Source organism: Amblyomma mixtum, chromosome 3 (genome assembly GCF_055824585.1).
Source record: "Amblyomma mixtum isolate Tamu chromosome 3, ASM5582458v1, whole genome shotgun sequence".
Lineage (NCBI taxonomy): Eukaryota > Metazoa > Arthropoda > Arachnida > Ixodida > Ixodidae > Amblyomma > Amblyomma mixtum.
Genome location: NC_143014.1, coordinates 120,664,398 through 120,678,601, shown reverse-complemented (window position 1 = coordinate 120,678,601; position 14,204 = coordinate 120,664,398). Strand labels below are relative to the sequence as shown.

Sequence of the window (14,204 nt, the reverse complement as noted above, 5' to 3'; positions counted from 1 at the left end):
CGTCCCATGACGATAGACACCTTAATTGTTGCCGTTTCTTCGAAATTCTTCCATGCAGCGAGTTCCGTTGTGTCATACAGGCAGAGGATGGCGCCGCATCATCGTTGGTTGAATGAGGAGGGAAATGTCAGCCCTCAGTTCCTTGGCCCCATCGTCATTGGTCAACAACGAAGCCGTGGCATTAAAGGCGACACAAAAGTTTCCTGCGCAATATTTCATGAATATTCGTTTGTCGCATAAATATTGTTACGGGGCGGCAAGCCGAAATGGACGTGAACATATGGCATCTTATGTTACTAAAGACACACACACTTCCCATCGGAGTAACAATACTTGTCCAGGGACACTGGAAATTTTTTGAGAGAGAGGGCGAGACTTCGGGCTTGTTTTGTTATTTTTTATTTTATTGTTAAAACTATTATGCTTTGGTTTTTATTTGTTCTTATTTTGCAGTGGTCTAAAACATATTGTGAATCCGTATAAAACCTAAATTGAAATGTGCACCACTATACAGATGTACACACAAGGACTGATCTACTGCATTAAAATGAACGACATACGGTCTGTTTCAATTCTGCTAATCATGTTCATGAACTGAAGTCAGTCAGTCCGTCAGTCAGTCAGACAGACAGACAGACAGACAGACAGACAGACAGACAGACAGACAGACAGACAGACAGACAGACAGACAGACAGACAGACAGACAGACAGACAGACAGACAGACAGACAGACAGACAGACAGACAGACAGACAGACAGACAGACAGACAGACAGACAGACAGACAGACAGACAGACAGACAGACAGACAGACAGACAGACAGACAGACAGACAGACAGACACAGACAGACACAGACAGACACAGACAGACAGACACAGACACATACACAGACACAGACAGACAGACAGACAGACAGACAGACAGACAGACAGACAGACAGACAGACAGACAGACAGACAGACAGACAGACAGACAGACAGACAGTAACTTTTGTTTGGACATGATTGGTTTAGCTTACTACTTATGACTGGCTACGAAACCAACTAGCTCAGCCTCACTGTGTTTACATTAATATCCTCCTACAGTTGAAGCGTTTGTTAGAAATCTGGTCCAAGTGCCCGAAATTTTCTGAGTACTGCATCCCCATTCCCCCTCCTTCCGGCATTTTTCCCCATGCTACTTAAACACAACATCGTTATATTAAAATGTAAATCCAAAAATAAATGTGTCGGTTTATTGTCCAAAAGATTGATGTACTTTGTCGCGGCTACATAATAGGAAGCGGACGTTATTGTAGAAAAGTCACTCTTCTTCGCCATCGAACGACGTATGACATTCATTTTAATTGTGGCCATAGTTCATCCAATTGAACATAACTTTTCACGTTAGCCTTCATCGTTTGCATTGTTGCGAAAATATCGCGAAAATAAAAAGTACTTTTTTTTAAAGCGCCTCTGCGGACGGGCGCAAGTGCACATGCATGCGGTAGAAGTTTTGACAAATTCCATTAGTCTGCAGTTGCTGACTTTGTTGCAGAGCAGAAGCTTTTGTTGTTGTATATAATGTGAAAATATTGTAAATAGCCGCGATTTTTAGTGCGAGTGTTTTTTGTGTGAAAATAAATGCTCTTTACGAATTAAGTCCTCGGAGTCCTGTGTTTGGTTTATTGGGGTTTAACGTCCCGAAGCGACTCAGGCTATGAGGGACGCCGTAGTGAAGGGCTCCGGAAATTTCGACCACCTGGGGTTCTTTAACGTGCACTGACATCGCACAGTACACGGGCGTCTAGAATTTCGCCTCCATCGAAATTCGGCCGCCGCGGCCGGGATCGAACCCGCGTCTTTCGGGCCAGAAGCCGAGCGCCGTAACCACTGAGCCACCGCGGCGGGGTGGAGTCGTGTGTGCACTTGTGTGTTTATATATATATATATATATATATATATATATATATATATATAGAGAGAGAGAGAGAGAGAGAACAGCTAACCCTTCGGCATTTTTAAAGCAGAAAAATTACTAAAGTACTGTTTGGGCGCAGACTCTGTCTATTTTTTTTCCGGAGGCATATAACACCCCCCGAAAAATATACTGGTCTGGGGTGCAACAACCAAGCAAAATCAACTGAAGGTACTGCTGGCACAAAAACGAGAAAGGAGATTAATAGCGGATGTACCATGGTGTACTCATTAAGATCCCCACTTCATTCAGTTCAATATCACAAAGATCACAGAGTTGCTTTCCTTCAAGTTAACTTTTTTGTATAAAAATGCCGTTTCAACCAAGAATGAAGTTTTATTATCCGGTTTAAACCTTACTCGCTCTGTTCCTATCTACAATATACATCACCAAATCCCTTGGTGCGGACCTTTCTGCCGCACTACATATCGTGGCACGTTGCCACAGTATCCTCGAAAAGAATAACGTTATTCTAGAAGAGGCTTCAAGGAGTAAATTAAATACGTTACTTCACCTTTTTGACTGTCCAGAACAATCGCACCGTCCTTACATTAAATATGTACTTTTATTTTGTATGCAGTGTATGCGTGTTTCTTGTAAATGCGTCTTTTGAGTGTAGCACTGTGAAATGTTTTGTTATGATTTTATGAAATTGTACATTAGGAATTGCAGAAAGCCCTGTTAAACGCAGATATGTTGTGGCTATCTTTCTCTATTTTGTTTTTACTTTTTGTAGGTGCTTTCTACCAATGCTTTATGTGATCAGCTGCTGTGATTGTATAATCCAGCAGAGGGGCGTAGGGTGTATTTCAAGGTGCATGAACGCAGCTTTTTGCATTGCGTCCCCTCTCCTTTGCTATTCGTGTGAACTCTCGAGTCTTAATAAACGACTTCATTCATTCATTCAACATGACTGAAGGTGAAAGAATGATTTATTGACTGCAGGCCTGACGAGTGTGCTCCACCTTGCTCTGCTGCCCTCTTCATTGTTTTCTCCTGTGGCAGTATGACACACGCGATGGTTCTAAGAGAGCGCCATGAAACGTCATTGTACAGCCACACACGAAAACTAGACATGTAGTCTTGCAAACGTTTCTAGCCAGACCAGCGTATCCTCACTCCAGGGCAGTGTGGCTCCATCTATCGACGGGGGCGGAGAAAGGTTACCCCGTATGTCGACCGGCACGGAAATAAGGATGACGACGCTCGAGGTAGCAAAAGATGCAGAATCTTGGCATATCTTGGTGCTTTTACTTCGTATACTATTAGTGCGCCACCTTTTCTTAGCCAAATATACAGTAATCTTTCTCGGAAACAGTAGTATGATAGTGTCTCGATGCAACGCTCTATCGAGGCGCCCTAGGCCTACCCACCTGTCCCGCTTATTCCAATAAATTATACGCTAGCTTCTGCTTAAGTAAACATTCGCCAGCTGCCTAGCAGGCGTACAGCAGCCAAGCATAATGATATGCCACCGAATGACGAAGAATTTGAAAGACTGCACAATCGAAGCGCTGAACGGGAAGCTTTCCGTACAAAGTACACTGAAGACCTTTGCGCTTATCGGCAGGCTCAAGAAGACATAAGGCACCACTCAACTAAACTCAACCGACAACGGCGGCGTTTGTGCTAAGACGTTTGTGCAAAGCTGGTCATTAGTAAACCGCTAAAGAAAATGCGGCTCATGATTAGAGGCATCCGCAAGGAGCCGGAACAGCTGTCTGCATGGGCAGACGTCACTGAAATAACTTTCTAAAGAATTCTGCAAGCTCTCTGCCCGGAGGATTGGAAAACACGAACACTTCCCGCCAGTAATAGGGAAGCGCACCTGAAGTTTGCTCCCACTGCACCAGCGCCACTTCTCCCCTGCCGGTCATTTTGGCGTTCCTGTCCGGGCACGTCGCGGGCGGAGCGCATTGAGCCAGCAGCCTGTCGACTGGTACGCGCGTGCTGCTCGCGCCGCTGACACTATCTCTTTCATTGTGAGCACGTGCCGTCCTGCTCGCGGGCGCACAAAAGTGTTGTTGCCGCTCGCTGTGAATTCCGCGACGTTCTAAGAGTGGAGAAACTTGTTGTGTCTGGGGCTGTCAAAATAGTTCTCTGAACATCGACGGCCAAGGACTGCCCGTGGAGTTCTACAGATTTCCTGGACATGTCCTACATTCTTGGGGAAAAAAAATAATTTAATATTGGAAAATTGTAACGTACAGTAACGGAAATATTGAAGGTAATGGTCCACCCTTTGTATATGCAGCAAAATCTTAAATATTTTTCATCGCTCGTATCGAGCAGTTGACAATAGGAAAAACGCTAATACGAAAAAAAAATGCAAGCCTATCGATGGGCGATTGCTATAGTGAAATCTTCCAGTATATGAAAAAAAAATGCGTTCATACACTTGTTCCTACTAAAAAATGTTTTTGTCCGGAATTGTTGGGTATGAAGTGGATGAGAACGAGAAACGGCAGGCCTCGATAACTGCTGTGGGCAGGGTGAAGTAAGCTTTTTACTGTTGCTAAACACGTTTGGCATGTTGCACGCGTAATATTATTTCTGAGCAGTTTTGGCTGTAATTCACTAAGCATGCAGTGTTTAGTAAAGCTCGCGCTAACGAAACTCATTTCTTTTGCCATTTTTTATTTTGGAGACTGACCACAGCTAGCGGCACTATGCAGACGCGTGTGAGGCAAGGTCAGTGATCGCCTCAATGTTCCGACTTGTGACGCCTGGCTCAATTTTCGAAGCTGCTTTACATGTACAAAATTTCTAAAAACAAAAATAATCAAAATGTTTGCTTGCACATGAATGAGCGTTTGCATATGAGCGATGGCTCTGCAAATAAATTGTTTTGGGGATGCGCGTGCGCTGTAATCGGCATTAAAATAAATATACCAACCGCTTATCTTCGTTGTAGCGATTGACCAAACTAGAGCATTTTTTCTCTTTGCCGTACATAACAAGAAGCTGGTAGGCGCTTTTAGTGAGTGTTTTCGTTTTTCTCCTCTGCCTCGCGTGTCGCCTTAAGGCCACTTTATTTTAAGTTAAAATAAAAACTGTCTCCATTATTATTCAGTGAAACACGTAACAAAATCCTTATTATTTGGCCAACAAACCTGCATGCACCTAACTGCTCAGCCACCCATCGAAATTAAGCATCTTGCGAAGATGGCCGCGCCAAAAAAAAAATGGTATTTACCTCAAATACCTCGTCTTAAATGACCTCGTCATTTACTTGCGATACACATTTCGCCGTTACGGTAACGGCTTTTTCGTCAACAATCTGCTTCACGTAGTGGGCCTGATCCACTAGCAGTTCATTTTTCAAGTTTGCGCAGCGAAAAAAAAAATTACTGTCCACTATTTCTTTTAACCTACATCTCAGAGCGTACTGCCGCGACAGAAAGAAATGCGAACAGCGCAGTGCCTAGGCGCTCCGCTGTTGAATTTTATAATACACAAATACGCTAGAGACATCTGTGATACAATAAGGTACCACTCCAGCGTCTTTTTGTTACTACCGAGATAAAAACGCATTGAAGATAAATTCCGACTGCGCAGCGCGTGGGCGCCGTGCTGTCCGCATTTTTTTCTAGCGCCCCTGTACATTTTGCTAATCCTCTGAAGCTCGTCAGCGTTCAAGCACGAGGGAAAAAGCTCGCGTCTGCACAAAGAGATTTGCAGGCTGGCCAACACGTGCAAGGTACGTGTAGAACTGGCTTTTTTTCAGGAGAAAGCGCGCTGCTCGCGCAGCTACTCAATGGGAGGGAGACCGGTTTGCCCGGACAAAACTGCGGAGTCGCCCGGAGAGGGCGCTTTTCAGTGGCGTCCGCAGCGCCCCCCTGCGAAGCTGCGGTCCCCTATAAGCCTAGCCTTCTACATGTTGTTATGCAAGTTCTACATATGCCTTTCACGCTGAAACTGCTGTCCATACACAATGCAAACAATAAAGCACTCATCGCTAGAACCTGACGGGATGAGCTTATGAGGTTATCACACGGCTATCCCGCAAATCTCGCTTTAATTTTCTAGAATTACACATTTCTTCCTAGACAAACGGCGATGTTCAGTAGAGCTGAAGGTGGCAAAGATCGTCCAAGTTCTCAAATCTGGCAAGCAACCGATGTGCTACACATCTTTCAGGTCTATAGCCCTATTGAGCTCTGTAGGAAAGCTAACAGAAAATGTGGTTCATAATACAGTCGAGCCCTGATATATCGAACCCGGATATTGCGAATTTTTGGCTATATCGAACACACAGATCGTCACTTTGAATATCCTGACAGGTCTAAAAGTATAGAAAAGTCCCGCACTATATCGAACTCCAGTTTCGCCGGTCACTCAATGTATCGAACTCTGGGTCACTTCCCTGCAAGTGGCGTTTCTCCTAACGGCGCTCTTCAATTACTTTTTGCGCAAGGAGACGGGTCAGCTGCGCGGCCTTGGGCACCTGCTGGCTGTGCTAGCGCTGTGAAACCATATGACGAGATAAACATGTGCAATGCTTTAGCGTGGCCTTCGGTCTCTTATACTCATTTTCCACGCCGCATCGCTGTCATGCGGACCACACCTGGTATGCTTCGCTCACTTCGCTGCCCAAAGCTTTGCGGAAACCAACTGTACCTTAATTTTTAAGAGATATTATTCTGTTTATAGTGCACTGGTGACAGGATTAGTTATATTATTATAAGCAGTGACTAGTTCCAAACAACTGTCCTCTGCGGCTTCGATGCGAAACATGTCAGCTATAGCAACACCTAGCGAGTGGTGCGCTGCCATCACGCTGACAGGAGCACCTCGCTACAAGAAGCGCGTCACTAGTGGGTACACTGTACTCTAGCTTTCAGGTTACAGATTAGTGCATCTATGTGATGGCAGAAGTTGAAAAACATCTAACGATTTTCCAGATGGGTACGAGAACAGAGCGTGCTTAAAATTAAAAAAAAAACAGAAGCTCAGCACCAAAAAAACTAAAATCATGGGAACAGACAACGTCACTCTAAGGCTGATAGATGGGGAAGAAGTAGAAGCACTGTCTGATTTTTTTTATTCTTGAGATCAAAAATGACGATTGCAGAAGTCAAAATAAGAGGCGCTTGTTGCTTGTGGGAAGGCCTATGATAAACCTGTACAGCATACTGAAAAACATAAATAATACATTATCAGCGAAGTTTCATGTAGTAAAAGGTATATGGTCGCCCAGTTGAAAGCCGAATGAAGGCCGAGAGACAAAAGAACCAGTGCTTTTAAAATGTGGTGTTGGAAAAGACTCTAGAATCCTGGCCTCCAAAGAGACCAAGTCAGTCAATCCTAAATGAAATCAACTCTTTTGAAAGGTGAAATCCTGAAGCTGAAGCTCCAAGTACTTTGGCCGCATGACAAGCGCGCAGAATTTATTAGAAAAGAAAGATGGAAGGCAACAGGAGACTAGGAAGGCAGAGGCTGCGATGGACAGCAAGCTTCGGATCGCAAGCTTCTGAGCCTGGAGAGCTTTTAGTCAATGCGGTCGCGAAGAGTCGGACAGGACTGCGTGAACAAAATGAAACGCCAAAACAAACAAACAAAAAGAACGAACGAAGGCAGCTCTGCAAAACCTTTATAGCATGTTCAGAACATTTAATCCCCAACAAATCTCCCGTGACAATGTATCCTTGCATCACATGGCCCGCGTCGCTGATGCAGTTGAATTCCGATGGGTCCCAGCACACTGCGGCATTTCATTCATTTCAGTCAGTTTGTTTATTTGCACAAAGGAGGCTGAGAAAAATGACACTAAAATTTTGGGAAAAGAAAAGGCAGGTAAATCGACGGAAACGACCATTACCGGAATTATAAAAAGAAAAAAAAAATGCTTTACAAGGACTGGCGCATCGAAAATGGCAGAGATGTAAGCGTATGAACAACGAGATTTTGTGGAGCTCACCTACCCAAAAAACGCATTCCAACACTCCACTGACCCACAATTAAAAGCAGTTTCCATACCGACTACCTCGAAAATCTTTACTATACCGGCTTCGTCTGAATGCTGCCTTCACAAAGACAGTGCTGCCTTGGTCAAGCAGTCAGTCCGCACTGCAAGAACTGTAAATCAAGTGAAACTCTGGAACACTCTTTTGGAATGCCTGGCATATTAGCGGGCGTCCCAGCTGAAAGTAACAAAGATTAAAAAAAAAAAAGACGCAGTATCCTAAGAGAGTGAAACCAAATGGGCGCTGTTGAGGGTCGAATTGCCTATAGTGATCAGTGTTTTTTTTTCCGTTTTGGAAACTTAATTTACTGTCGATTATAATTTGGTATAAGCTTCTTTTAGCGCTTCCGACGGAAATTGGCCCAGGCAGCTTGTTTCACAGCAGTTGCTGGCATATTGAGTTGCGTCTTATTCTCACGTTTCACACGAGTAACCAGCCTGGATCTCGCAGATGAATGTGCAAATGTGACCGGCGTGTTTATCGCCGAACTTGTGGGCTGTCGTGAGAAATTATTAGGACACGTATAAATTCATCATAGGGTACTTCTAAAGCACCCCTCTTATTAGCGACATGAGCTATGGAAAATCTGTATATTGTTTCAGGAATGTAGAAATCAGGCACCAAACATCCTTCGCAAGTAATACATCGTGTACAAAGCCTATAACTCCGCGAATAACTTTCTTCGGGCACCGGTACGCTTTTCGTACCGCTTCGGCACCGTCTCCGCACCGAGTGCGTTCAGCCACGCCCTATGACACGCGGAAAAGACTATAAACACCGAGAAGTTCGCTCACGCGCTACCACGGACTACTTCGCTTTTCCTTACAGCGCCTCGCGACGATACGTGAGGCAGCGCCGCTCTGAAGGCGCATCGGTTAACCCATATAGTATGCGTCTGGCAGGCGTAGGGCTGGGACAGCCAAGATAAGTTTTGAGCAAATAAGAGCACGAGCACGGTAATTCACGGGACATGTATGTGCCTCCGTGAAATAGGATTAACCGCGACGTCACGGCAATGAGTTGACTCCATTGGCCGGAGGACCTCCTTTGAGGAATATCTGCCGCCACATGCTTGGCTTGTATCACGTATCTGTTTCTCCGCTCTGCAAGCCGCACAATGCACCAAAATGCCGTCGCAAACCGAAGGCGAGGAAACGAAACTGCTCTGCGAGACGGAGTACGTGGGTCACGCTGTGCGAGGCACAGTAGCGTACAGGCTGGCTCCGAAGCTTTTGTCTCTGTCATCCCTGTGGAATAAAATACGAAGATTCTTGATTATAACGAACGAATATTGTGTCGGCTGAAAGCGTTCAGCACAAACCGACCGCAGGCGTACACGCTTGGCGCAGCGTCGTTCGTTCCTCTAACCTTGAAGCCCCGTTTCTGTGTGCCCGCATCTCTTATGGAAGTGATCGAAAATGATACAGTCGGATACAACCAAACACTACTCAAGAACAAGCGGTGAATGCCGCTCAAATGAGGCCCTCGAGCTAATGGCATCGACCAGTCAGCGTGACGTCACTGTTAACCCACCTAAACCGTGGTTAAGTCGGTCGGTCGGTCGGTCGGTCGATCGGTCGGTTTATGGAGTTTAACGTCCCAAAGCGACTCAGGCTATGAAGGACGTTGTAGTGGTTGGTTCTGGGAATTTCGACGACCTAGGGTTCTTTAACGTGCACTGACACCGCACAGTACACGGGCCTCTTGCATTTCACCTTCATCAAAATCGACCGCCGCGGCCGGGATCGGACCCGCGTCTTTCAGGTCAGCAGCCGAGCACCATGCGTAAGCACTGAGCCACCAAGACGGCTACGTAGTTCAAGTGAATTCCCCAGCGGTGTTACGCTAGAGCGGGTGCAAGGTAACGGTAAGCACGACGTCAAGACTGCATGGACGGACTCCTTTGGGGGGCATTTGCCGCTTCGTTCTTGAGCTGTATCCAACTATAGCAGCATTCATGCTCGTTCGCATTCTTCGTCAACGCGTTCATTACCACTTGTCGGATGCGCTATGGCCCGACTCAGCTATAGGTGCCACAGCAGCAGCACCAGAGCGCAGAGCAGCAGCACTAGAGGCAACCGGACATCAACAGCCATCAACGCATTGGTTTTATATACAATGCCTAATCTCCGCACATGCGCTTTTGGAGCGTGCTGGCAGTCGATTCGATGAGGAAAGAGCGCGTTAACTGATGTAACAATTGTGCGAGATTTTGTTAAAAGTGAGCGCCATTTGAAAACGCCGCGACGATTGGCCGATTGGCCGCAAGTTGAAATAAACAGGAAATCTTGTAATTTGCGAATATTAAAAAAACAGGTCGATTAAGTCGAATAATAGAAATACGGTACGAATTGAATCGAATAGCAATCACAATGCGCAAACTATTAGAAATTTCGAATATTCCGCCCACCCCTACGAGAACCAGAAAGCCGCACCATACTGGGCAAAATGTATTGGCGTGCCTGGCCTTCGGCGCTGCTTCGCGCAATTTCGCCCAATTTAGCGCTTTTGGCGCTGCAAGGCGACGGAGATCGCGTTTGTATCAAAATGACCCAAATGGCGCAGCGGTCCCACCCCATGCAGGCTGCCTAAATTTTTCTGCTATCCAAGCATGCGACCGGTATATGGCAAGCATGATTAAGCAAGGAACTAAGCTCCTGCATGGCGTGCGCTTTGAGCCAAACGTCTAATGCAAAAAAGCGAGAGGTTTCGCAAGTTGCCACTTCGTACAGGCGAACGATACTTTACGAACAATTCTCAGTGTGAACAGAATTATTTTGGAGAGAAATAATACAACCGCCCCTGCTTTGGATTTTCCTCCACCACATAAGCCACCGGAAGGCCGTCTATCACATAGCTGCGAACGGCAGCTTATCTTGATCGAGCTCCTGCTTTTTCAAAATAATTTGTGCTTCTGTGGCCTTCAAGGCAACCTCGCCGTCCCAGGCGATGGCGGATGACCCGCCGCCTCTGCTGCCTTCTGTGGTTAGCAGTGTGAACCGCACAGATCAACCTGGATGCAGTATGGATCTCCCCTCAGAGCTCCCGGGGTCGTCTAGTTTCTCCGACTCGGATGACATGGAGTTCGACGGTGGCTACACCGAGATTGTGAGTCGGCGCCTGAAGAGGAAGCTTTCCAAAACCCCGACTGAGTGTGGGCCCAGTGTGCGTACGAAGCGGGCTAACAAGTCCATTGTGACCACGAAGATGCCTAACCAACACAGTGTGAGCAAGAAGACTGCTAACGAGGCCAATGTAAGTGAGCAATCTCTCACTTACACAATTTCATAGATGCCTGTTGAGGATTTAGAGAATCTCAACTCCATCAACAGGCAGACTTTGACTCTTCTTCTTGAACGACTGGTTCCGGGCCAAGTCAAAGAAGTGCGTATTAATGCAAGAAGGAATATCCTCTCTGTTGATGTCTCTAGCCAGGCCACCCTGGAGAAGTTGAAGACCGTGTCTGTCCTTGGCAACATACGAGTCCGCTCGTTCTTCGCTCATGGAATTAACACTACTGCTGGTGTGATTTCTGACGTGGACATAGAGATCAAGGATATGGACTTGGTGCAACTGCTATCAAGTTCTGTTCGCATAACTGACATCCACCGTTTCGGCCAATCACGGTGTGTCAAACTAGTGTTTGAGGGTACTACTTTACCATCCCATGTGAAAGTGGGTTTTGTGAGGCACCCAGTGCGTCCTTATGTGCCCCGACCGGTGCAGTGCCGAAAATGCCAGAAGATTGGACATGTAAGTGCTGCGTGTACGAGCACTAAAGCATGTCCGCGTTGTGGTGGCGTGCACGAGGGACCTACATGTGCGATTGAGCCTCCAGTTTGTGCCAACTGCAAAGGTCCTCATGAGGCAACGTCTAGGGAATGTCCGAAGGTGAAAACAGAGATGAAGATCTTGAAGAAAATGGTGAGAGACCATTCTACTCACCGGGAAGCAGCAATCGCGGTACGTCGCTCCAGGAGGAGGACACGAAACCGGCAGAAGAAATTGAGCTCAGTAAATGACGTGTCAATACATCAGGAGGACCGAGACCACTCTGCCGCGCAGAAGCCACCGCCTCCAGCTCCGCAAGAGCCAAGACTGTCAACCACCCAGGAGGACTCCGCAGAGTGGCCACCTCTACCATCGCGTACTGTAAGCTCTGTGACACGTCCGCCTGTGCGTCCGCCGGATGTGTCTACAACAGATGATCAAATCAGGGCGATGCTGAAACAGCTGATAGGCACCTTACGGCTGATAATTGCTGGAGTGGACACGCCAATTGCTAAGGCTGCTGTCCAAATTTTAGACGCTATTGAACCGGTGCTTGCCACCCTTTAATAGCAGTCAAAAATTATGGCTCTACCGTCGTCAGCACCCTCACTACAGGAGAGAATCTCTCGATCGGCAGTATTACAATGGAATGCTCGAGGTCTGCGAGGCCGCCTAGCAGATTTCAGGCAGAGGATTTTCAAGTACCGATTTCCAGTGCTTGTAATATGTGAGCCTAATATCACATCTCCTTTTCGACTGTCTGGTTATGAAAGTTTCCTCTCTGAAGCGGCTGGGCATTTGAGCAAGGTACTACTATGCGTCCGTCGTGACCTCACTTACATTCGGCATCAAATTCCTGGGGGCAGTAGCAACGAGTATGTTGCAATCACTGTGACTGAATGGGCGCACAATCTCTATTATAGGTGGCTACATACCACCAAGGGGTCGATTTGATGCCCTACGACTACAATCGCTACTCGACAGCGTTTCAGAGCCCCATATAATAGTAGGAGATTTCAATGCGCATCACCACGGCTGGGGAAGCGCCATTACGAACGTTCGAGGACGGGATATCGCCACGTTCATGGACAATGCAGGTCTTGTTTTGCTCAATGATGGCGCGCCGACATTTCTACGAGGGACTACCTACAGCAGCTGCCTGGACCTTGCATTTGTATCCAGGCGCCTCTCATCGTTCGCAACGTGGTGTGCTGATATTGAAACTTATGGAAGTGACCACACACCAACGTATGTGCAGCTACGGTGGTTTCACCGTCTTCCAAATGCCAAAATACGTTGCACCGACTGGAGTGCTTTCCGCATTGCTCTAGAAGAAACCTGTGGTAACCTCGCTGATCCAACAGATGTGGAACAGCGTATTATTTCGGCCATGCAAGATACAACGCGCAACATCTCAGCGCCCAATTCCACAGCTCCAGTGGATGTGATCTACGCGCAGCTTCGGGCGATTCGTCGGCGCGCAGAAAGAAAATACCGGAGGACAAAGGATGTCTCGGATCTCCGGGCCTCTCGACGTGCCCAGAAGCAAATACAGCGCTATTTGGAGAACCTAGGCAAACAACGGTGGCGGTCATTTTGCAGCAGATTGGATCCCCGCAAACCACTCTCCAAAATCTGGCACGTCGTTCGAGCACTGCCGACATTTCCCCAGCAGAAACACCCTTTCCGTGCATTGGCACTTTATGAAAGACGGCAAGAACTAGAGGTGGCAGAGGATTTCTGTTCGAGAATTGCCGGAAGCGCTTCTTCACCTCGGCAGCATCGATCTGCTCCCCCCCACGATGGACGATCGACTGGACATCCCCTTCACAATTCAAGAACTGAAAGCGGCTCTTTCTGCTTGTACACATCCTTCGTCCCCAGGACCTGATGGAATAACATACAATGCGCTTCGTCATCTAGGCCCACAGGTAATGGAAGCCCTCTTCACATTGTTCAACCACTCTTGGGCCTCTGCCACTGTTCCACAGCAGTGGAAAAGAAGCCGCATTGTGGCCTTGCTCAAACCAGGGAAATCGCCACTCGACTTAGCATCCTACAGACCAGTAGCTCTGGCAAGTTGTATTGGCAAGACGATGGAGCGTATGGTGCTAACCCGTCTAGAATGGTTCCTTGAAAAACGTGAACTGTACCCTTCCACAATGACGGGTTTCCGCAAAGGCCGGTCTGCCATCGACAGTGTAATTGATCTCGTGTCAACGGTAGAACATGAAAAACGCCGTCACAGGTTGACTGCTGCTCTTTTCCTCGACATCAAGGGCGCATTCGATAATGTTCAGCATGATGCAGTACTAAATGCACTCGATGAATGTGGCATAGGCGGACGTCAATTGGATTGCAAGCTATTTGACAAACCGGACAGTCTACACGGAGACTCTTGAAGGAGACACAGCAGATCATCATGTTGCTTGTGGTGTTCCTCAGGGAGGAGTGCTTAGTCCAACGTTGTTCAATCTCGTGCTCATTGGCCTTTTCAAACAACTGCCGA

The 14,204-nt window shown here is 47.0% G+C and overlaps 1 protein-coding gene across 1 annotated transcript; it reads left to right on the top strand.

The window, feature by feature from the left end:
• The first annotated feature begins 11,215 nt into the window (after nucleotides 1-11,215).
• LOC149351629 (uncharacterized) lies at nucleotides 11,216-13,466 on the top strand. Its single transcript, XM_089575623.1, has one exon. It carries the CDS (start codon nucleotides 11,216-11,218, stop codon nucleotides 12,260-12,262), a length of 1,047 nt encoding a protein of 348 aa, XP_089431749.1. The 3' UTR covers nucleotides 12,263-13,466.
• Nucleotides 13,467-14,204: the final 738 nt, after the last annotated feature.